Source organism: Tamandua tetradactyla, chromosome 7 (genome assembly GCF_023851605.1).
Source record: "Tamandua tetradactyla isolate mTamTet1 chromosome 7, mTamTet1.pri, whole genome shotgun sequence".
Taxonomy (NCBI): Eukaryota; Metazoa; Chordata; class Mammalia; order Pilosa; family Myrmecophagidae; genus Tamandua; species Tamandua tetradactyla.
The window spans coordinates 165,356,342-165,382,112 of NC_135333.1; the positions used below are offsets into that span (position 1 = coordinate 165,356,342).

The 25,771-nt window shown below is 36.6% G+C and overlaps 2 protein-coding genes and 1 non-coding gene across 6 annotated transcripts in view; 1 reads left to right on the plus strand and 2 right to left on the minus strand.

Moving 5' to 3' along the window:
* The window catches only part of IKBIP (IKBKB interacting protein), a 29,253-nt gene extending 14,571 nt beyond the window's left edge, over positions 1–14,682 (plus strand). Inside the window, exon 3 of one of the 2 annotated variants that reach the window (XM_077111654.1) lies at positions 4,134–7,284. In XM_077111654.1, coding sequence (XP_076967769.1) covers positions 4,134–4,967 — 834 coding nt within the window. In that variant the 3' untranslated portion in view covers positions 4,968–7,284. Of the gene's footprint in view, positions 1–4,133; positions 7,285–13,731 lie in introns of those variants that run through there. The other variant, XM_077111655.1, reaches the window with a different exon arrangement.
* A 4,739-nt stretch (positions 14,683–19,421) lies between these two features.
* SLC25A3 (solute carrier family 25 member 3) lies at positions 19,422–25,546 on the minus strand. 3 transcript variants are annotated; one of them, XM_077111657.1, is made up of 8 exons: positions 25,418–25,546; positions 25,031–25,191; positions 23,424–23,545; positions 22,082–22,261; positions 21,488–21,669; positions 20,449–20,621; positions 20,151–20,261; positions 19,422–20,061 (listed from the first exon to the last, which is right to left on the minus strand). In XM_077111657.1, the coding sequence occupies exons 2-8, from the start codon at positions 25,185–25,187 to the stop codon at positions 19,901–19,903; spliced, it is 1,086 nt and encodes a 361-aa protein (XP_076967772.1). In that variant the 5' UTR covers positions 25,188–25,191; positions 25,418–25,546; the 3' UTR covers positions 19,422–19,900. The 3 variants fall into 3 exon arrangements, with proteins under 3 accessions (XP_076967772.1, XP_076967771.1, XP_076967773.1); XM_077111656.1 differs by lacking the exon at positions 23,424–23,545 and adding an exon at positions 23,715–23,839; XM_077111658.1 differs by lacking the exons at positions 25,031–25,191; positions 25,418–25,546 and adding an exon at positions 24,550–24,750.
* LOC143643060 (small nucleolar RNA SNORA53) lies at positions 20,699–20,946 on the minus strand. The gene has a single exon (XR_013156101.1). It is a non-coding gene; the product is annotated as a small nucleolar RNA SNORA53 (small nucleolar RNA).
* Positions 25,547–25,771: the final 225 nt, after the last annotated feature.

Consider the following 25,771-nt stretch of genomic DNA (forward strand, 5'->3'; position numbering starts at 1 on the left):
ATTTTTGTTTTAACTTTTTTATTGTGAAATATAACATACATGCAAAAAAAGCAAAACATTTCTAAGTACTTTTTAACAAGTAGTTATAGAACAGATTTTAAATTTGGTATGGGTTACAGTTCCACGATTTTTCATTTTTTCTTCTATCTGCTCCAAGCTGGTGGAAACCTGCAGAAATATCAATTTAACGATTCAGCAGTCATACTCATTTGTTAAATCCTGTCTTTTCTGTTATACTCCTCCTTCTCTTTAACTAACATATATATACATAAAAGCAATAAATTTCAAAGTACATTGCAACAGTTAGTTATAGAACAGATTTCAGAGTTTGGTATGGGTTACAAATCCATAATTTTAGGTTTTTACTTCTAGCTACTCTAAGGTTCTGGAAGCTAAAAGAAGTATCAGTATAGTGATTCAGCACTCATATTTGTTAAACCCGACCTTCTCTGTATAACTCCACCATCACCTTTGATCTTTCTCCCACTCTTTAGGGGTATTTGGGCTATGCCCATTCTAGCTTTTTCATGTTGGAATTCCCCTGACTTTTAGACTAACTCTTGCTGATGTTCCTAACTCCTGACTTTCATCAAAACAATTTAGACTCTATTGCATTTTGAAAGATAAGGATTATTGTTGTAAAATGTCAATATGTTTATATTGACATGATCTTAATTTTTTGTTTAAACATCAGGTATCTAAGGCATTGAAAATACGATTGATCATTAACTATAAAATTAGAATATAAGTACCATTTATTAGGGGGAAAAATCATCATTTCTCTTTACTTTCCACTTTGTAAGCATATAGTCATTTAAATGAACACTAAAATAACACCTGTGTCTATGTTGTGTTTCTTTAACCTGCAAATGCCAGTTTCCACCAGATACCTTACTACTGTGATTTTGAGAAATGTGAGACATTTTTGTAACTTCCACACCTCTCAGGAGAGGGTTGGCTGCATTCAAAAAGACATCATCATGTGGGCCTTACCAGGAACCAAGCTATCAGTGGGAAATATGCCTTGTTTGCTCATTTATTCATTCACTAAACCTTCACTCATTTTCTAACATAGACTTGTTTTTATGCTTGACACCAGGTGGGCACGGATGTTATGAATAAAGATGGAATGGAGAACCTCAGGCAGGGGCTAGGTCCTTGCAGCTTCATACACAGAATGAACATATACTGAGAAGAGAAAAGCCATGGATGAAAACTATGCATCTGCTGGCAAGTGCCAGGAAATTCCATGGGGGATGAGCCTAGGGGCCTCTGGGAAGGTGCTTTGAGGAGTTGATATTTTGGCCTAAGGCTTAAGTAGGTTCTGATTGTAGTTGAAGGCACTCTAATCAGAAGAAACAAACTGACAGAAAAATTCCAGGAGTTAGAGGCTTTATATATACTTATTTTAAAGCCATTGAAAAAAAATTTTGAGCAAAGTTAGATTTTCTTTTTAAAAGGAAAAGTTTGGTGGCAATTAAAATGCTCTTGAAGCAGATATTTTAAAATATCATCATAAGGGCAGGCAACGATGGCTGAGTGGCAGAATTCTCATCTGCTGTGCTAGAGACCCAGGTTCGTTTCCCAGAGCCTCCCATGCAAAAAAAAAAACCAAATATATATATATATATATATATATAATCATAAAATCCAGGAAATATTCCACCTTTGCATAGCTATTTCTTGCCCTGGGAGTAGTTTAACAATAGCTGCATTTTTCACCAAACCTGATCCTAAAGACCAGCTTAATGCAATGGAGTGGGTGTATGTGTATAGGTCACAGGACTTAATGTGGGCTCTTATCACCTTAACTTCTCTTGGCTCCATTTCATAACTTATTACATGAGAGAATAACAGGATTTTTATAAGGGTCAGATGAGATATAAGGTATGTGTTAAACTCTTTAAAAACTTACAAGCAGTAATAAATTTAAGAAATTAGTTCTTTTTAAAAAAAAAAATGGGAAACTATTAGCCCAGCATAACTGCTAATTATTGTGGCATACTAGTCACCATATATTTATAGTCACAGATTAAATCGTGAGACTTTTATGGATCTGAAAATTTGATCTTGTACTTAGGGTATAATGCCTCCAGATTACAAGTGAAGCTCTGCTAAAGAGCCTAAATAGGAAACTACTTTAAGCAAAGATAAGCTTGCCTCTTCAAGCTAATAAAACAACTAAACCTAACAATATTATCGGTGTATAAGTATATCCTAGAAGTGGACTTTAAAAGGAACTTTATATTATAGCTAGAAGTATACATTAAAAATAATTGTTAAACAAAGTTTCAGAGTGTTCTAGTCAGCAGGAATACACATTTTTCCCGGCTTTCACCTAGAACTTCTTTGGGTGTAATTGGGATGTGCCCAGAACACTTATGGCCATTCTTCTTCCTAAACATTAACGAACATGTTCTTTGTATCCTGAGACATGGGAACTACAAAAAGGCTTAAGACATGGTCTCTTCCTGTAAAAAATTTTGACAGTTTCCAAGCTTCTTCACCCGGTGTTCTAGTTTCCTAGAGATGCTGTGACAGGTACCACAAACTGGGGGACTTAAAGCAACAGAAATTTTTGTCTCCCAGTTCTGGAGCCTAAAAGTCCGAATTAAGGTGTTGTTGGGGCCATGCTCCCTCTGAATCTGTAGAGGCTTGTCAAGAATCCACGCCTTGTCAAGGTGTGCTTTGGCTTTGTGGCATAACTCAGTCTCTGCTTCATTCACATGGCTATCTTCTCTGTCCGGCTTTTTTTGTGTCCAAGTTTCTTCTTCTAAGGACACCAGTCATACCAGATTCAGGCCCACCCTAATCCATTTTGGCCTCCTCTTAATCAATAACATCTTTAAAGATCCTGTTTCCAAACACGATTACGTTCACGAGAAGGGGAAGTAGGACTTGAACATATCTTTTGGGGGACACAATTCAAATCATAACACCAGGCTAACTCATCAGCCTGTTGAATAGTCAGATTTTGGCTTCTTCTAAGCCTTAGTCTAAGCTTTGAAGTAAGGGCAGAACTTAGCTAAGCAAAGAAGAGAGGGACTGGCATATGAAGAGACCCTGGAATTTAGAATCGTATCCTAGGAGTATTAGGAAATATTGCAGGTTTTGTAACAACTGTGTACCAAGTACATAGCAGTTTTTTAAAGCTTAATCTGGAAATGGCATATAGGTTGATTTAATAAGGAAGTAACTGGAAATAAATATTAATAACTTTCTCTAGAATTTTTCCCTGATCATCAAAATGTGGGTCAGGTGCCCAAATATAAGATAGTATAATAATTATTATTATTCTGTCATAGTGCATATAGACTAGTCTTTCTCCCCAGTTAAACTAAGTTGCTTAAGGGTATAACTCAGTTTTGTTCCCTATTATATCATTAACTCAGTGCTGCAAATATTTGATAAAGTAATGATAATTTCTAGGCCTTCCTGTAGTCTCTAAAGCTGTTACCTGTGTGTGGATGTAAACTAAAACTGGTCCATAATCTGGCCGTATGGATTCCAGATATGCATTTGGAGATGCCAGGGGCTTACCATAATTTACAAATGGTTAGAACATTTTTCCATTTGATGAGCATTGTCTCTATAAACTGTTGGGGTTTTTTAAATTCATTTTTGCCTTTGTGATATCTATAAGATCTGGTTTGGGTTCCTTCTCTGTAAGAAGTTGGTCAGTGTTTTTTTTTTCAGGCAGAAACTCTTGCAGAATCATAGGATTTAGGAACAGTAAATAAATTGTATAACTACATTGAATTTTTAAAAAGCCAAATACCTCTAAAAATGACATCTAAATCACTCTTCATAGAGGAAAATATGCTATTCTTCAGCCTTTTTAAACAGTATTTGTCTTTTGAATATTCCTCCTTGAGAATGCGCTAATATCTAGGATTATAAATTCAAGTGTATGTTTTTCTAAATAGAGCTCTAATCTATTAATTTTGTTTAAATAGGTTAAAACAACTACGAAAGTAATGTCTTTGTCAGTATCATTCTGATATTATGACTGGGTATTTTAGGCATCTTCAGAATTTGAACTTAGCACATTATGTTCCCGATTGTTAAAGTATGTATCTCTGATGTAACAATTATTAAGTAGCCTTGGGAATTCTTTTGTGTTATAAATGCAGCTTGAGTCTACTGAAAATATCCTGCAGGAAGCTGCATCATCCATGTCTTTGATGACCCACTTTGAGCAGGAAGTGTCCAGCCTCCAAAACATCATGCATGACATTCAGAATAGTGAAGAAGTGCTCACTCAAAAGATGCAGAGTCTTAATGAGAAATTCCAGAATGTTACAGATTTCTGGCAGAGAAGTCTAGAAGAAATGAATGTTAATACAGATGTTTTAAAAGCAAAAGCAAAATATATGCATTCACAAATTACTGCCCAAGTTAACTCAGCTGAACAAGGAATAAAATTGCTCACTGAAAGGCTAAAAGATTTGGAAAACAGCACACTAAAAAATATTAGAACAATAAAAAGACAAGAAGAAGAGGATCTTCTCCGAGTAGAGGAACAGCTTGGCTTGGATACGAAAGCAGTTGAAAAGTTAGAAGAAGAACAGCACGCTCTCTTTGCCAGAGATGAAGATCTGACTAATAAACTTTCTACCTATGAACCCAAAGTTGAAGAATGCAAGACACATTTACCAACAATTGAAAGTGCTATTCGCTCTGTTCTTAGAGTTTCTCAGGACCTGATAGGGACAGAAAAGAAAATGGAAGACTTGACTATACAAATATTTAATATGGAAGATGATATGCTGAAAGCAGTGTCTGAAATAATGGAGATGCAGAAAACCCTTGAAGGAATTCAGTATGACAACAGTATATTAAAAATGCAAAATGAACTGGATATTCTAAAAGGAAAAGTTCACAATTTTGTAGCATATTCAAGTACAAGGGAAAAAGGGAATTTAGAAGAATATAATCTAGACAATAAAGCGCACAATGATTTTTGAACTCATTACATTCATTGTGATGAACCATATTGTTTTATATGCGAGTTGATTAGTTCCATGCTTTTGAGTTGTTACGATATGCCTCACTTTATTGTCCTGCATTATTGGCATGTGCATGAAATCCACACAGTGGGTTATCCAGATAATCACGTTTATCTTTTTAAGCACTAAAACTTTTTTCATTTAAATCATTTATATAGAAAATTATCTAAAATATGTATTTCTGTACTTTCTAAAGGAGTTAATGATTTTTAATGTTTTCAATAATTCATGGACATCATTATGAATTTCACCTATTATATTGAACCCATATATATTGATTCTGTAGGAGTTACTGAGGCATATTTACCACTTCACTAAATGACCTCAGCTTGCTATTTTTCAAACCTTGTATCTGTTTTTTATATTTTGTATGTTTTAATTCTGTCTAAAATAAAAGGTATAGCATATACAGGGGGAGGGGCTTTGGTATAAATTAATATGGACTTTTTAAAATCTATGAAGCCTAGGAAACTTTTTCTGCTCTTTGTTAAGATTTTAAACTGTATTACAGGTACTTGTAAAAATTCTGTTTAAAATAAGCGTTAAAATGTTATTATTGACGGCCTTTCCTATGAATTAAGTACGTGTGCTTTAAAGTATAGACTTTTAGAATATCTTTGTATACCTGGGATTTTTATTTTTTTATAGGTTCAACCTGTGTTAGACTCCAGAGTTTGCTAGATATGTGACGTCTAGATAAATTAGATCAACTTACAATCAAAATACATTAACAAACTTATGGCCTATTTTAAAGAGAAAAAGCAGCATAATGATGAATTATGATAATTAAAAGTATGTCATTATTCTGTGTGATTGTAAAAAACTTATGACTGAGGCCCCCTTTATCCAGTGTATGGTAGATGAATATTTAAAAGACATGCATGGCGAAAATTATAATATAGTGTACTTAGAGATAGGAGATAGAGAAGGGGGAGTGGTTACCTAATATGTACAGAATTGTTAACAAGGTTGAATTTAAATTGTTTGGGAATAGATAAAGGTGATGGGATTAAGAAGTAATGGGGGGTGCAGGGTAATTCAGTGGTAGAATTCTCGCCTGCTATGCAGGAGACCTGGGTTCAGTTCCCGGCCCATGCACTTCCCCCGCTCAAAAGAAAAAGAAATAGTGACATATTGTAGGTGAATATATTTGGAAATGGTTGTTTAAAGTCATATATGTAAATAAATTCTTGCATTAACCACTATAAATGTTTTTTAAAAAAAAGCAGTATATATTGTAAAAAACCATAGCTATTGGAAACTTTGGACTATAGTTAACAGAAATTTTCTTAGCTTTTTTAAATTGTGAAATATATACAAAAAAGCAGTAAGTTTCCAAGTACACTTTAACAAGCAGTTATAGAACAGATTTTAAAGTTTGGTATGTGTTACAGTTCTACGATCTCGTTTTTTTCCTCTAGCTGCTCCAAGACACTGGAGACCAACAGAAATATCAGTATAATGATTCAGCAGTCATACTCATTTAGTTAACAGAAATATTTTAATATGCTTTCGTCAACAGTAACAAATTTACTACACCAATACTTTGGGTCAGTAATAGGGGGAGTAAGAGATATGAGAGGATTTGGGTTTCATTTTTTATTCTTATTTCTGTTCTGGAGTAATGAAAATGTTCTAAAATCTGTCATGAGGATGTATGCACAACAATGTGATGATACTGTAAACCAGCAATTGGGTACTTTGGGTGGTTTGTGTGGTATGTGAATATATCTCAATAAAATTGAAAAAAAAGTCATTATTTTAAAGATTCTCCAAACTAATTAACTAATTACCCAACTAGATTTGTTTTACTAATTGATTTTATTTTTATTTTTATTAGTAAACTGATATATCAGGAGTGTCCAAGCTTTGTGTTGAAAATTGAGTCAGCTACGTATGAAAGCTCTGTTCTGGCTTGTTTCTTCTTGGTAATAACTTCATTTTATAATGTGGTTTCTGTGAGATTAAACACAGAGAACTCAAAAGCAGTCAGGTATGAGAGGTGGTTGTGTCCAGATACTTTTACTCTCTAAATTTGCAAATTGTGGAAGAAATCTCAAACAGTCTCTACATTCAATTTAGGACGGCCTGTGTAGACAATCATGGTTCATTAAAAAATAAGACTGTAAGAGTGCTACCTATTAAGGGACATAACATTAATTTCTGGAATCTTAACTTTAAATTTCTTGACTTCTGAGTGTCTGGGTTCTTAACTGTGTGCACTGACAAAATTGTATGTTTTATTTTCATGTTAATAAAATATATCATAAAGTAAGCTTTGTTATTTCACCCTCATCCTATCAAACCAGATGTGGTCTCTTCTCTTGTACTACTTTTAAATATGTTTTTGCTTACCAAAAGATTTGATTCAACTTTTTAATGAATTTCTGTGTTCTGTAGTTATGCTTACTAAAAGTACCTGGAAACAGCGTGGCCCAGGTGCTCTGTAATGACCAGTACAAGGGAACTGAAAGCAGCCCTCAGAAGTGTTACAGCTACAAAGCAGATAGATTTGTAGATACAGAAACATTCCTTTAGGCAGAGATTGTCCTATAGAGAGATTTTAGTTGTACCTAATTTGTCTTCATTTCTTCCATTCATTTATTTAGCACAGATACTTGAAATTTCAAAATCTTTTCCTGTGTGCCAAATATTAAATTACATTTTTGTATCTTTGTGGGTGATAAATTTTAGATCAACCACTTTCTTATATATAGTACCAAAGCCATTTAAAATTTTAATGTAAATTTTAAAATATAATATTTCCTTCAATTGTGCCTAATGACTAGAAGCCGTTGACTAAGTGTACTTCTGAGTGCACTTACTGTTGACTAAGTGTACATTTATATTTTATAATGAAAAATGTTGATTTTTTAATCTATGATTTCATAGTAACAAAACCTGTAAAATGCAATATTTTAATGGCATTATTTTTTATTATTATTATTATTTTTTAATTATCATTATCTTTTTTTTTTGCATGGGCAGGCACTGGAAACCGAACCCAGGTCTCCAGCATGGCAGGTGAGAACTCTGCCTGCTAAGCCACTGTGGCCCGCCTAATGGCATTAATTTTATCTCAGTTTAATTTTAGGCGTGTTTATGAATCTAGAATTTTGATCAAAGTTGATGTAATGTTATAAAACAATACTTTTTTTTTGTCTGTTGTCAAACAAAAAACACTTCATTTCTTCATAGATTTACCTCATATTTATTTAGTGGACAAAAGCTTTGCTAATTCACTCAGCATCTTTTTCAGTTCAGCTACATAGCTATAAATTTAATATGAATCAAAATGTTCCATCCCAGCTTAACACAGCAGGGGAAGAGAGAACTAACATTTTGGAGTATATATGCCAAACACTGCTGGGAGCTTTGCGTTCCTCATCACATCGTCACCATCTTCATCACAACAGCAACAGCTCCTCCGCGTAGGTGTATCTGGTCCCAGTCATTGTGCAAGGGACTTACCATATATTATCACTAATCCACACAACAACCTTGCTAGCTATCAGACCCATTCCATGGATGAGGAAATCAAGGCTCAGCACACTTAAGCATCCTACAATCACACTGGTAGGTCTGTCCAACTCCAGAGGCCATGGACCTTCACGGACAATAAGCCTGATGCTGCTCAACCAGGGGAGGAAGGAATCTGCTCTCAGTATTCAAAGAGCAATAATTCAGCCAAATGTGTTCTACCACATCACCCTTAAATGGACCAATGCCTCAAAATCTGTAAATGTGCCCTAAAATTGTTTGGGCCTTGAGTGTAATAAAGAATCAATAAATGTTGGGGAATAGCTAGAAAGCAATGGCAGAGAAAGAACCCTAGGCTGGAATATTTTCTAATCTAGACCTAATGGTGTGTTGTGGGGGACTTCAGTTTGGGCTCAGGTTTTTAATCAATAAAATGAGGGAAACGTACCAGTTCATCTCTAGCATAAAGTGGTCTTAAATTGGATAGATGAACAAAATTTCCAGGTCCTTTAATAAAGTTCCAAGATTCTTTAGTAAAGTTTTGGAAGGTAGACTGGACCTGCACATCATTCCCTTCAACCATGTCCCTTGTAGATCCAGACGATATTTAACGTTACGGAACAGCGTCTAGCTTAATACCTGGCATATCTGATAGGAACTTGAAAAATATTCAGATTACTAACCAAATCTTTCAAGCTACTGATAGACTCTAGCTATTCTATCCATTTAGGCAGATAGCATAACCAAGCCCTAAGTAATTTTTTAAAATAATTCAGTACAATTTTAGACTATATTCTATACAACTTTTAGACTATTACAACACTGTACTGAGTTCATATTTTAGTAAAGGTCAATAGAAGTTCACAGTAAATTGCTTTTATAAACTACCAAGGGAAACACTATCCTTCTAAGAATAAACTAAGCTCTTAGTGAGTTGTCTCAATTGTGTAATGCTATTGAGCTGCATTTACTGTACTAGAGTAGATACATTGATAAATGATAACCAAGTAATGAAATAGATGAAAGTAAGCAATGTACTCCTTTCCCTTTAGCGAGTCTCTTTCAGCAAATACACTTTATTGCAAAACTTTCCCCTTAAAAATAAAACTTGGTTTTGCAATCAAGACTTGGTTTCCTTCCTTTCTGTGGGTACTCCTTAATATCATACACACGGCAACATTTTCATAAGCTAATTTCTCTAAATGTAGCATCAGTCTATTGAGAAAGCTCTAAAATATATTTTCAGACCCAACATATATGCTGGACAGGGGTGTTGTTACATTAAATTAACTGGTCTACTGCCCCATTTAAGTAGTTCATTGCAATTCTTTTGCAACTATATAGCTGCTCTTTCTTAAAACTCCATCAAAATAAGATTCTGAGCATATTAAATTTTTATTTGCATTACATAAAGCCAATTTATGTTAACCAAAATAAGCTCAGAAGATTAGCTAAATAGGCCAGAAAATATAATTAAGAAAAGTAATTCATATCATCCATAATAAAAACGTATTTTGAAGAAATACACAGTAATTTTGGAAAAAAAAATGTTTTTAGATTAAACTACGTATCTGATTTTGTGAAGATGTTTTGTGGCCTTGAATTCTTGCTTTTTTTTTTATTCCTGGTTTTCTTTTCTGAGTTTTAAATACTCTGTTTGTTGACATTCTATTTTCCAAACCATTAACTCCCTAAAGACAGAGACTCTTCTTGATCATACTGGCATATAGTAGATGCCCAGTAAATGTTGTAAACCAACTTTGTGGTTATTAGTAGAAAACTGTAAGCAATCTCCTACTTTAAAACATAGTACTTTCCTAGAAAATGAGCTGAAAGTTAAATGATATTATTATAATATGATATTACATATTATAAATGGGATTCTCTTTTCCAGAGTAATCACAAAGTATCTGTCTTATAGCATAGTCTTTGGCAATGTATTTCTAGCATTTTACATTTGTCCATTAATTTATTTTTCTTTATAGTTAAGTATATAATACAGTCTTAAATTAATCTTCTGATTGAAGATAATATTCTCACCTATCAATTCCCATCTTTGTTTTAATTTCCAAATTTGTATTAAGTTTATGAGACCAGCCCATCTTATCATTAATATCAGCACTTTGATTTTTTCCTTTCCCTTTCAATTTTATTAACTGATAGCAAAATGCAATAAAATTTCAAATATTCAAACTACTGTAAATTATTCAACTTCCCCAACACTGCGACACACAAACCACCACCAACACAAAAGTCACAACTGAAAATATTGGCAGGTAGTTGGATGGCTCAAAGTGTTCATCAGCTGATGCGTCTATGTTAAACCAAGAGCACAATTTGAAAATATCAGTAGATAATGTATTGGAGGATGGGAGAGATGGCATTGAAACATGACATCCAGATGTATTTCGAATCATGGAACTTCAGAGCCTTGGCAGGATTTTTTTTTGTTGTTACATATCTGTCTTCTCTACTAAGCTACATTGAGGGTAATACCCTAGTTATAGTCATCTTTATGGAGCTCACACTTGACATGCCTACTGGGAACTTAAGAGTTAGCTGAATTGAATTATCCAAGGTCTCATAGATGCTTAGATACCCCAGAAAATGATTCCTAAAAGCACATACATTGGTAGTCTTAGACGTTGATCCCTTCCTGTGGCACCTGTTATAACACTACAAACAAGTTTGTGATTCAGAAGAGTTGCTTTGTTTACTCTCCAAATGTACCAAAGTTCAGCTAGAGGTAGCTTCCTTTCCCTTTCTCCAGCAGCTATAAAAATACATCATCCATTTGCACATACACAAAAAGGAGGACCCTACCTCATACCATAATCAAAAATCAACTCAAAAATGGATCAAAGACCTAAATATAAGAACTGTAACTATCAAACTTCTAGAAGAAAACAAAGGGATGCATCTTCAGGACCTTGAGTTTAGGCAATGATTTCTTGGTCTTTAGGCCAAAAGCACAAACAATAAAAGAAAAAGTAGATAAATGGAACCTCATCAAAATTTAAAATCTTTGTGCCTCAAATGACCTTATCTTGAAAGAAAAGCAACAACCTACACAATAGGAGAAAATATTTGAAAATCACATATCTGACAAATGTTTAATATCCAAAATGTATAAAGAAATCCTTCAACTGAACAAGAAAAAAGCAAACAACCCAATTTAAAAAGGGGGCAAGAGACTTCAACAGACATCTCCAGAGAAGACATACAAATGGCCAGAAAGTGCATGAAAACATGCTCAATATCATTGGCCATCAGGGAAATGCAAATCAAAACCTGAGATAATATTTCATACCCAGTAGAATGGCTGCTATTAAAAAAAATAAGTGTTGGAGAGGATGCAGAGAAATAGGAACGCTCATTCATTGCTGGTGGCAATGTAAAATGGTGCAGCCTTTGTGGAAGACAGTTTGGCACTGCCTCAGAAAGCTAAATATAGAATTACCATCTGATCCAGCAATCCCACTAGTAGGTATATCTCCAATAGAATTGAAAGCAAGGACTCAACAGATATTTGCACAGCAGTGTTCATAGCAACATAATTCACAATTGGCAAAAGATGGAAGCAACCTAATGCCTGTCAACCAATGAATGGATAAATAAAGTGTGGTATATACATACAATGGAATATTATTCAGCTATAAAAAGGAATGAAGTCCTGATACATGGATGAACTTTGAAGATGTCTGTTGAGTGAAACAAGCCAAATACAAAAGGATAAACATAGTATGATCTCACTGATTTGAAACAAGTAGAATAAACAAACTCATAGACTCAGAGTCTAGAATATAGGTTACCAGTAAACAGGGTGAGGATAGGGAATAGGAAGTTAAAGCTTAAATTGTACAGGTTTTCTATTTAGAATGATGGAGATATTTTGGTAATGGATGGTGGTGATGGTAGCACAACATTGTTAACATATTTAACAGTATTGAAATATATATCTGAATATAATTAAAAGGTGGGAAATGTTAGATTGTATATATGGTAGCAGAATAAAATTTTTAAAAAACATCCATGGAGCTGCATTATACAAACAGTGAACGCTCAGTTAAACCATGGGCTTTAATTAATAGTACAACTATTAAAATGTGTTATCATCAGTTGTAACAAATGTTCCACACCAATGCAAGGTGTTACTCGTGGGATAGTGTATAGAAATCCTGTATTTTATGCCTGATTGCTCTGTAAACCCAAAACTTCTCTAAAGAAAGGGGATAAAAAAACAACACATCACAGTCTCATTTTGCCACTGTACAGAGGATCAATGGTACAAAAATAATAACTGGGAAATGTGTAATTTCCAATAACATTTTACGATATTTCCTTAGTACTTTCCATCTTATTTATTAGCAATTGTTCTAGTTTGCTAGCTGCTGGAATGCAATATATGAGAAACAGAATGGCTTTTAAAAAGCGGAATTTAATAAGTTGGCAGTTTACAGTTCTGAGGCCAAGAAAATGTCCCAATTAAAGCAAGTCTATAGAAATGTCCAATCTAAGGCATCCAGGGAAAGATACCTTGGTTTAAGAAGGCTGATGAAGTTCAGGGTTTCTTTCTCAAGTGGAAGGGCACATGGCAAACACAGAGTTTCTCTCTCACCTGGAAAGGCACATGGTGGACACGATCAGGGTTCCTCTCTCATCTGGAAAGGCACATGACAAGCATGGTGTCATCTGCTGGCTTCTCCTGGCTTCCTGTTTCATGAAGCTCCCTGGGAGGCATATTCCTTCTTCATCTCCACAGGTTGCTGGCTGGTGGACTCTGCTTCTCGTGGCTATGTCATTCTGCTCTGCTCTCTCTGAATCTCCTTCTCCAAAATGTTTCCTCTTTTATAGGACTCCAGAAACTTATCAAGACCCACCCAAATGGGTGGAGACACATCTCCCCTAATCCATCTTAACAACCACTCTTGATTGGGTTACATCTCCATGGAGATGATCTAATTACAGATTCAAACATACAGTATTGAATAGGGATTATTCTGCCTTTACGAAATGGGATTTTGATTAAACAAGGGTTTTCTAGGGGACATATATCCTTTCAAGCACAGCAATATACTTAAATTTTTCTGAAGACTCTTACTTTTGAAATATTCTTTTACCATATAAGTTCCAAAAAAGCAGTAAAGTTATAGTTAAAAATAACATGTAACTAAATTTAAATGAATTTTTAATGTTAAGCTTTTAATCAGTTTAATCATTGTGGTATTGTATTTTCTTATAGTGTCAGAAGTCAGAGGCTATCATGGAACAATTGAAGTCTTTGCAAATAATTACTCATCTAAAGCATCTACAGGAGGAAATTTATGAGGTGAAAACTTCATCGAACAGGATAACTGAAAAACAGGATATATTGAACAACAATTTGACAGCTCTTTCTCAAGAAGTTACAAAAGTAGACCAAAGTACAACTTCCATGGCAAAAGATGTCACTCTCACGATTACAACTGTGAAAACAGATATACGACGTATTTCAGGTTTAGTAACTGATGTAACATCATTGACAGATACTGTGCAAGAACTAGAAAATAAGTTAGAAAAAGTAGAAAAAAATACAGTAAAAAACATAGGTGATCTTCTTTCAAGTAGTATTGACCGAACAGCGATGCTCCGCAAGACTGCATCTGAAAATTTCCTAAGAATTAACTCAGTTAAGAAGACACTGTCTGAGCTAACAGATGATTTCAACAAGCACACAGAAAGATTTTTAAGCTTAGAAAGTGACAGAGTTAAAGTTCTGAAGACAGTGACTTTTGCAAATGATCTCAAACCAAAGGTATATAATCTAAAGAAGGATTTTTCCCGTTTGGAACCATTGGTAAATGATTTAACACTACGCATTGGGCGACTAGTTACTGACTTAGTACAAAGAGAAAAAGAAATTGCTTTCTTAAATGAAAAAATATCTAACTTAACAATAATCCAAGCTGAGATTAAAGATATGAAAGATGAAATAACACATATTTCAGATATGGATTAGTTTAAATTGTCTAGCTCAGACTGAAGTAACTTTAAAAAAAATGGGACATCTATTATATTATAAAAAGACTGACAAGCTAGAAATAATGACACTGGGGTAAATACAATTTTGTATTTGATTCTATTTTGTACAGTAAACACAATTTTTAAAGGAGGTAGAATAGTTGATTTTCTAAAATAAATATGCTAAAACATGCTTGCAACTGTATATAATTAAAAAGCTTATCTATCCCCCTAACATACTCTCATGTGCACACACACATACACACACACAAACACGTACACTCATACAAGTAGGGAGGTACAGAGTCTCCCAGACTAGCACGGGAAAATTGAGATGGAGCAAAATCCAAGTGTTGTCAGGAACATACAGCTTGTGTGGTTGGGGCTCCAGCTGAAGAATGTAGCATTCATTATCCAACTCCCCTAGAGAAGAGAAACTGGAATGCACAACCCTGGGAGCTGCAGGAAGAGAATCACATAAGCCTTCCTGGGCCCCTCACAGCTTTAGGAAGCAGGGAAAGGGAGAGGATTACCTAAAATGAAGTAGAGAAGTGGTATCTAGAGTAGGGCTTGGGAACACGCATGCAAAGGGTTTGCCAAACATTAGAGCAGCACAACTGTGTGGTGATAACGTGACCAGAAGCAGCCAATGCAACTAGAGAAAGGAGTTCTGACATTTCAAACAGCATTAGCAATTCCAATTATAAAAAATTCTAGAAATGCAAATAAATCTTTAGAGAGAGAAAGCAAATCAGATTACAAAGAGGCGCAAGGAAAATTTGAGGGTAAGGGAAATCTGTATTCTCTTGATTGAATATTGGTATCATATGTCAAAGCTCATAAAATTGTACAGTTTAAATGTGCGCAGTTTATTTCACATCAACTATTCCTCAATAAAGTTGTAAAAAATAAAGTACAATATAATCTCAAAAAAACAAGAAAACTCAAACACATTAGTCCCACCTTCAGATACTGAGCATGAAGGGTATTCAGATACACAGAGCTGATTACCTTAAAAAGAAGAGTTCATGAATTCTTACATCAGTAATGGCTCATTCTAAACCTTGAGCTTTTTACTATGGGAGAATTAGGTACATACCCTGACTTAGCTGACCTTTCCTAAACTACTAGCCAGAATATATATAAATACATATCTTATTTGGAAAACTGAATATTTATTATCCTAACTTGGTCACTGTCTCTCCCTTTGTAGGAAAGCTATGGGATGTAGCTTTTCGTTAAATTAGTTATTTCACCTCTGCTTTGTTCCACTTATTGAGTACCCAGACACTCAGGTACACCTAGAAGTAATTGGATGTTATGCCTTGTATCTCTCTCTATTCCAGACAGTTGTGTCCATTCGTGGGTTCCATGACTTTGGTTCTGCCTTCAGACAGGTAGCAGATAGTTTTACTCTTGGTTGGTTCATTGATTCATTCATTTGTTCAAAACATTTATGGAGCACTTAATACGTGCAAAGTACTAGGGTAGCTGCTTCAGGGGATACAGAGCCTGGTTACAACTGTTCCCTGATCTCACGAAATTTACAGTCTGCTAGAGGGGGTTTAGGTAGGGTTTCGGTTGCAAGAAATATAATTAGCTCATGAAAAAAAAGGGGGGGTATTACAAATATCTTGTGAGTATCCCATGGTACAACATAAATCCTACTACATTTAAGTTGAAGCATTTTAAAATTTTTCATTGCTGTAAGAGTGGCATTCCAAAATTACTAGTAAAAATGTAGGAGTGTAAAATTGCAAGGGTTATATGAATAAGACATTATTATTGATTAGGATTTTTTTAAGTTCTCTTATTCCAAACTATGACTTTTTTATGGATTTTTCACCATAAACCAGTGGCAAAGGATAGGTCTGCTGAAGACTGATTCATTTCTGTTTTAACATAGTGGAAAGAGCATGAGGGTTTGAATTCACAGGTATCTGTACTCCAATCCTGGCTCTACCATCACATTTCTTTGGCCTCAGTTTAATATTTTTCTGTTAAAAATAACATTAACAGATATTTAATACCTGTTAACCTTAAGGTCCCACCTGTAAAAAAAGATATCTACCTTACAGGACTGCTCTGAATACTAGCGTTTAATATACCTAAATAGCCTGGCACATATACACACCCAATAAAGGGCAAAGCCATTACCTAGTACAACAGAAAGTTGCAGAGTATGGGGCTCTACTTTACAGGTAAAGAGCTCTGCACACCATGGAGAGGACATCACTACAGTACATTTTAGTGCAGTATTTGCTTTTCTTAATGATACTAAATAAAGCATAAGCTATGTCCCACGTAATCATTTAATATAATACCTAAATAGGACACGATGCATTTTGCCCAATGATATAAAATGCATTTTAGAAAAATTACATTAAAAATGTTTAACTGGGTGCCAGAGACCCAGATTCGATTCCTGGTGCCTGCCCGTGCAAAAAAAAAAAAAAGTTTAACGGGATAATTTTCAGCACTTAAAAATTCACCTATTTGGAAATTCATTTAAAAGAAATATTCCAGCTGCTATTAGTGCCAAATAAACAAGGCACTCATCTTATTTTGTGCTAGTTCTAGGCACTAGAACTAGTGCCAAAAATGATTCACAAATCCATCAGTTTTTTAGTAGTCAAGGTGAGCAAAATATTCTCGCAGGAACCCCAAAACTCATTAGTCACTAGACTCGTGGTCATTTTATCTTCACAGTAGGTAGATCTTGTGGCAAACACAGAGCAATGGGAAGGAAACCTGGACTCTTTCCTAGCAGCAATGTGAAATTAATCACTTCAATAACAGATGTTATAGGAAGTGGCTAAGACATCCTTTGAGCCTCTGTGGACTTTCCCTGTTTACATCATTTAGAGTCTAACCAGCTGAGCAGTCAATAAAATCAGTAAATAATTGTTCATCCACGAGTAAAAGCTGGGTACTCCCTATTTTCAGATGTTAATGACTTATGATTTAACAGTTTTAACCTTAGTTGATACAGACTTCTGGTATTGAGATTGTGATTCTTAGAATAATAAAGATACTGCCTCTTACAAGAGCTATTATTCTCCATCTTCTAATACTGTATATACTGCACTCCAAAAACAGCAAACTTGTCAGTCTAATTCTTATTCAAAGTATTAGGTAGGAACTGTTTTGTGTAGGAACATATCCCCAAGGCTCCTTCATTCAACTGAGCAAGGCTTTATTAAGTGACTGTTGCATGTATGGCACTTCTGTTAATAAAAGCACACATGAAAACACTGGAATAGTTGCTTCCTAGAAACTTGTCAAGTCACAATTTAATAACCATGAGATTCATAAAGCAAACCTAAGGTGAGGTTAACATCTCACACTCCTATGAACACTTCCCAGGATGTGAAGGCAAAGGCTGCCTTTGTAGAAGAGACAAAATGATTCAATATTATCTGAGGTAAGAGGTGTCAGAAGTAGCTGAATTATTATCTACATTATCCTTTGCTATTTAAGGGAAACAGCATGTAACAGTGAACTAGATCTCTTATTTTAAAATCAATTTGATTCTTAATCGTGTTAAGAATTATGTTAAAAATATTTTTAACATTTGGTGGGTTTTCATCTCAGAATTATTAACACACAAGAACAGATTGTGTACAATGATTATACGACTTACACTACATTAAATAATACTGTATACCTAATGCAGCAGCAAGACTGCCAGACACTAAATGTCATACATTGTGGACACTTCCATCTCCCCCAACATATTACCACAGATATTAAAGCTTATTTTAAAATATGGTCAAAACATTTTATTAAAGCTATTACACAATGGAGATTAAGTTAGTTACTCCTTTTCCATTCCATTTTTTTTTAACTTTAATTGTATAGTATAACATATACAAAGCAAAAAAAGAAAAAAGCAGTTTTCAAAGCACTCTTCAGCAAGTAGTTACAGGACAGACTCGAGTTTGTCATGGGCTATCATACCATCACTTTCCATTCAATTTTGTCACGTCATTAGGCATGCATAATTTAGCAAAACCAGGCACCCTCGCATCAGCATCGACCAATAAAGCCTACTGCCTCTACAACAGGCCGTGGGAATCTATCTCATGGCAAGGACAAGCTGCTGCATACCCTATAGAATTTTCTGATCCCCAGTCCGCTGTGGCAGGTGTTTTCCGAGGTGTACCACATCAATATACATGATTACATTTCATGTGACATTTTGAAAACATGGAGTTGTGAAAAGCCTTTGAGATGACCCCAGAGCTCTAATCTGACAGCAATTTCATGAGAACCTGAACCAGAAACATCCAGCTGAGGCAGTATATGGAGTTCCTGACCCACAGATGCATATTGTTTTAAGCCATTTAAGACCTGGACGATCAGTTAGGCAGCAATAACTAACGAATACCCATAATGTTACTAATTAAAATAGCCACCACTTGTGTGGGTTCAGAAGACCAAATTCACGCTCACAACCCTTTCTTTCTCCGGGTAGCACAGGTGAAAACAAGGCTTACCATTAAACAAGGCCAGGTGATGATGATGAACTTAACATGCAACGGATACATCTGACTTCTAAATATTGAAGTATAGGTTTGTAACGAGAACATTTCCTGCCCCAAAACCTTGGGCCCCAGCTGTAGGCTTTACCTATGCATTATTCTCAATCCTGTCTATGCCCTCCAGGTAAAATGTAGTCAGACTGTTTCCTATTTCTCAACCAAAATTAAAAGGAACTAACCACAAATATAGTGGCTTAATTTTTAAGTTTGGGCTTAAACCTATGATCAAATCTTAGATGTCAAAATATGCCAGAATACTGATTTCTGAGGCATGCACATGTCACTTATCACATTATTTGTTCTGGTCCTTTTAAAAACTATCATTTTAAGAACGTCTTCGGTACTCTTTTCTTAAATGAATAGCAAAATCATTAGGATTAAATACATATATATTTCAGAAAGAAGTTTACTTATCAATAAAACCACAAATATTTATATTTCAAAAATTTAATTACACTTAAATCATGTTTTTTAAAATTTAGAGTATATTTCCTAAAAATCTAGGAACTCTTGCATGGCAAAATTTGAGACATGGTAATTTATGTACAGGGATCAGAATATTCAACCCACGGTGGTTAGTTTCCATTTCTTCCTTAAGGTTTCAACTTACACTTCATTCTTTCTAACTTAAGGTTAACTCTTTAAAAATCAGTTTTTTAAATAATTATCAAGTCAGACAATTCATGAACAGTTGGGTTTATTGGAACAATAAATTTGAAACTCTTGCCTTAGGCAAGGGGACTACAGTAATTATATCAGGAATAGACAATTCCCTACTTTGTCAAATATATAAAAGTTCCTTCCTTTTGCACTTTCCTCAACACTGATCAGAACAAGCAGATTCAGTCCACATTTGCTCTGTTCTATCTACTGAGTTAACCCAAGCTTCTTCTTCAGAGACTCTGGCATCTCAGGGGGAGGAGGACGAGGGAGCCTGAAGTAGACCTTCACGGAGTCATAGATGAACCACTGTAGTGCAGTCAAAGTGCCAATCATGATAATACGAGCAAAAAGTCCCTTCCATACACCTAGTTGAAAGATGAAATATGAATGAAATATACAATATGCCCCAAAGTGTTGCTCTTTCTTTAGAGACTCCCTGAAATACTCTACCTACCTTTAAATCCAAGTCTCTGGAGAACCTGAGAAGCACTGCTACCTTTCTCTTTATTCAACACAGATACCACAGAATCAGCAGGATGAGAAACAATGGCACAGAAGACTCCAGCTGAGGCAAAGAAAAATAAAAAAAGATCCAATCCGGGGTTAGTTAAGTTACAATGATACACAAATAAAATGTTATGGGAAAATAAAACTTCTTTGGGATATTTTAGATTTTTTCCCACAAGAGAGGCCAATAATAGAAATGATTATTTGTATTAGATTTCACAGACAAGTACGTTCTAAATTCATACCTATGTAACCTGCCACAAATGTTACAACGAGCTGCTCTGGCTTTGAACATTCACTTCGGGGCTTGGGAACCACAAACTTGTACAGTGCTTCAACAGTACGTTCAAAGCAGGCAAACTTCATCATGGTGTATGGTATCTGTCTCATCCAGAGAGGAGCAACCCCCTTGTAGAACCTATGAAATTAGGAGACTTCATTACAGATAGCTGCATATATTCATCTAACAAGAGATTTCCATCAACACTAAAGAGAAGTGTCTGCACACAAGTCAAGTCCTGATAGTAAAAAATGGCAGCATAACTGCACGTCATTTCTATCAGAACCTAAGACTAACATGCAGGTATATTTATCTCACATGCCAATGACTCAAGCACCTTTGACTATACAACCAAAAAAGTTGCTGGATGCTTCTTTGACTGGAACTACAAGAAACAAAAAGTTCCCCAGCAGAACTCAGTTCAAGATTGGCATCCACAAAGGTGGATCTAAGGAAGCATGTTGTGGCCTAACACAAAGTCTCAACTGTGAACATATATCACAAGAATTCTAATACCAACCTCCCTCCCCCCAAAAAGTTAAACTTAATAATTTATAGTCAAACACAGGTTTTAGGTATCAAGTCATCTATAAACTGACATGTTCTTTAGTGTAGAAAAAGCTTAATACAGGGCTCAAGCAATTAATAAACTTTTAAGAGGACATAATACACACAACCAAAAATCAAGAAAATTGTACATACTTCCCCAACTATATTTAATAAGATTTACAGCCACCTCTAGATCTTCTCAAGTTAGGTCATGGATATCTTTCATAAATACAATATCTACTGAGCACATATTATGAGCTAGATCCAGTTTAGGTGCTTGAAATCTAAGTGAACAAAATAAAAATCCCTGCTCCTGTACAGCTTACATTCCATGTAGCAGGCATTAAATAACCTAATAGTTAGAAAAGTTCGGAGGGCTTAATGCCAACAGAGAAAAATATAAGTTTGCTAAAAATGAGTATTTTTAGACTAAGTTCAGGCAAATGTTTACTTACGCCATTAAGCCTTCTTCCTTATACATTTTGGGAACCACTTCCCTCAAAGTGTTCGCATAACCTGGTTGAGTTTGAATTCGAACCTTAGCAGCTTCCATAGGAGCCAGAGCAATGTCAGCAAAGAATTCAGCACTGGCAGAGGCAGCCAAATACAGTGATGTGCGCCAGAGATAGGCATTCTCCTAAAATGAAAAACATAATGTGGGACCATAAATTACTGCACTAGCTAATTTTATAACGATAGGTGACAGTTTTAACAATTAGGTTTTAAACTTACATAGTATGAGACTAAATACATGCACTCTTTCATAAGCTCAATATCCAAATACTTAACTACACTACAACATGGACATTTATTTGAAAATCTAGTTGCCAAGTGTACTTAGCATTGGAACTACACAAAAGAATGCCACCTCTTTAAAAAAATTAAACTCTTATTTGGAAAGCAGTATAATATATCATAGTCATCATAAAAAGAGCACTAAAACTTAATGAAATACATTCTTAAACAAGGTGGATAAGACAAAATCTAATATGCTTTCGGTATTTAAAATTTAACACTTAGGAATTTCAATTTCAAATTAAATTATATACCTCTCCAAGCATGTTACTATACAGGACCTTGAAGACTTCATAAAAGCCAAACTTGCAAAGCCCTTGCATAGAGTAGCCAATGAAAGTCGGAGCCCAACCTTTAGCCAAACCACGAAAACCATCCTCTTTAAGTGTAACGGAGAATCCATTAAATATGCCTCTGTACTTTTGTGGGTCTACCTTTATTTAAAACAAGGAAAAAAAAATGGGTTAAAACACCTCTCAAAAATATTTAATTCTCTAGTAATTTATACTATTCTTTTTCTCCTTTTGGTTCTAAAATAAATTTGAGATCACAAAAGGTAATTAATTACATGATTACTACATGACATTCATATAAGATCTATGATACTCTCTGTAAAAAGTTTATTTTCTTATATTAATATCTAGTTTTCTTTGAGTCATACTTAAGAGGGTAAAATTCTACAAATACACACAATAAAATGACTTATCAGAGATTTCTCACCATCCAAGTCTTTTTACCACTTTAGTTTTAAAAACTGCAGCCTATTATCTATTCCTCATAAATGCTTGCTCAGTAAGTGTATTATGCTATAAAATGTTCTGAATTTAAGACACCTCAACTAAATACAAGGAGATACAGTAACACAATGAGAATGGGTATATTGACTTAAGAAACTAAATTCATTTAAGAGATATGAAATAAAATTTACTTAAGTTTTAGCAAAGGCATAGTTCATATCCAATCTATTAACTAAAGGAAAAAAATCTTATCTCACTATTTCTGCCAGTACTAGAAGGGCTGGTATACATCACCTTCCTCTCCCTCCTAATATTTCACCTTCCTTTCTTTTAGGTAAGCAGACTTCTAATCCTGTTTGGGACAAATAAATTTTTGATGTTTGATTATTTTTGTCTCAATGACTATACAAGTGATTATATCCATAAAATTTTCACACAAGAGTTCAAGAGCATTTAAAAAATCTACCTAGTGTTCTCTGCCTTTAAGATAAGACACATTTAGTGACTTCACATAATGAAGACTGATCACCCACCCTGCCACGTAACTGACTTTAAGATGACTCTATTTGGAGCATTAATAACCAAAAGGCATTGGAGAAATTCTGGACAGAAATAAGACAGGCAGAAAAAATCACTTTACAGCCAAAGCCTGAGAGAACAATCTGCCCTGACTTAGAAGAGGCAGAATTAATTAAAGATCACAAGAACTATAAATGAAATTCGGGTTTGATTTCTCACTAGAGTTCACAGCATTCATGATGTCTCCAAATTCTTCTCATTTTCTGGGGCCCTTTTAAGATTTTTGGAATTAAGTCACATATGAAAGATACTAAATTTCTGATGTCATCTTAATACAAACCTGCATTCGGCATTTCACTAAATCCAGAGGAACGACAGCAGTGTGTGTCAGACCACAACTTAAGACCCCACCAAAGCCACACAGTGCATAAAACTTCATGGAGCCATATTCACAACTGTATTCTGTAGTAAAGACAAGACACACCATGCATTTTAATATAAAACTTATGTTACTGGTCATCAACTTACCTCCTGGACAGTTAGGTTTCCACACAGCTTGTTAGTAGATGATTACATCTGATTTAACAGCCATGCGTCAACAATATGCTCTAGTCCAGCATGCAAAACAAACCTGCATTCTGCATTTAACCAGATCTAGAGGAACCAATGCTGTATGTGTTGTGCCACAGCTAATAATTCCTCCAAGTCCACAAAGGATAAAGAATCTGCCAGATCCATAGTCACAGCTATACTGCTCTGTTTGAGTTAAAAAAAGAAAAAAAAATCAAGTAAGATTTTCTTCAGAGATAACTAGGCCACGGGAAAACTAGGTTTCCCTGTGAAACAGAACCATCACAGCTGAACATCTTCGTCGTCCTTTACCAACAAGTCAAAGGTGATTCTCCATCTCGTGTGAATAAGGGGAAATGTGTTGCCCAAATCATTTTAGGATTACAAATATTCTGTATCTGTAAGATACTAGCTGTTACTTAGTTACCCATGATGGTGTTTTTAAAACGTTATCAACATTAACGGCCTTCACAATGAAATAAAAATCAAAGCAAGAATGAGCACCCCAACATGTAAAAGACGGCAAACAACTTCAAACTGAGCACTTACCAACACTATCACCACATAAATGAATTCCTACAGCATAAAACATAAATTTCTGCAGTCAAATATACACTATAGTAATCCCCCAGACCAAGTGAGGTTTTATGGTTTCACAGTGAAGGTCAGAATGATAGGTAAGGATTATTTACCCAAACTAAAAACAGAAACTCACGAAGATAAAAACAAAACAAAACAAAAAGCTTCAGATTTTACAGACCCTCTCTAGATACCATTCTCACGACTTCTACGATTTGACTGTCAGGTTTTCCTCCCTCTCCGGGGTTTAAAACGGTTACGTAAAAGCTGGGCCCACTCTCCCTAACCCCCAGGCAGTGACGCCAGGAGCTGCCTACCGATTTCACCTCCTCCCGCAGCCCGTGCGGGACTCGAGGTCGCCGCCCCGCATCGAAACTCTGGAGAACCAGGAATCTCACGCACCCGCGTCAACTAATTCCGGGCTTGCAGCGCACTTACAGGAGAGGGGGTATTTTTAAGAAGAAAATTAAACCCAAGTCAAACAACAGAGAATACAGTTTGGATTACGGGGGGTCAGCTGCTAGGCGGCTTCGCCCGGCGGTCCGCTGACCGCGCCGGCTCCCGGCGGAGATAACGAGCGGTCACCGCCTGGCCGTCCTCACCGCCGCGAGGCCGTGGAGGTCACCGCGGGGCTCCGGCCTAGGCCCTTCCACGCCCTTGCGGAGGGCGAAGGACCCGACAGCTCGCGCGGGAGCGGCCGACGTGCCGGGGCTACCCCGTCCTTCCGCGTCCCCCAGGTCCGAGGGCAGGGCAGGCCGTAAGGCACGGCAACCGCGTCCGGGCAGCATCCGCCCTCACCTTCCACGGCGGCCGCGGCCAGGCTGCGCGAGCGGCGGGGCGGGCCCGGGGGCCCGGTGGGGCCGCTGCGGGGGCCCGCGAGGCCATCGTGCACCAGCTGCAGGTGAGGCGCGTGAAACGGGTTGGCGCGCGCCAGATGCGCCACGGACGCGAACATCCTCCTAGGGAAGAGGGGGCGGCGGTGAGGCAGGCGCCCGGGCGTCGGGGCGGCCCAGCCACCCGCCCGGGACCCGACCCGGGCCTGCCTTCCTCCCGTCTCCGCGCCCTTGGGGAGGTCACGGCGTCCTTCCCAAGGCAGGCCTCGCCCGAGCGGGCCCAGAGCCACCGCAGCAGCGCCCCAGTGGCTCCGCTCCCCGCACCCCCGGGGGGAAGGCCGGTCCCACTCACTCCTAAGATGGCGAACACCGACCGCTCCCTCGGAAAGGCTGCGACTCAGAGGCCGAATGTCGTCCCGGCTCGCACTCCCGTGCCCTTCGCGCGCCGTCAGTCAGACGCACGCGGCGCGTCATTACCTGCAGGCGGCGCCCATTGGCCGAGAAGAGGTTCGAGGCCGTGGCGTCATCGCATCCTCCTAGCAACCCTAGCCCCGCCCCACGTCCGCCCCGCCCTTCCGGCCGGCTTCTGCGTAGGAGGATTCGTTCTGCGCAGGTGCGCGGCCTGGGCTGTCTCTGGTATTGGACTCGTGCCCGTGACCCTTCCTTTGTCACTTCACCTTCAGGCATCTCTCCTTGACGCCTGGGC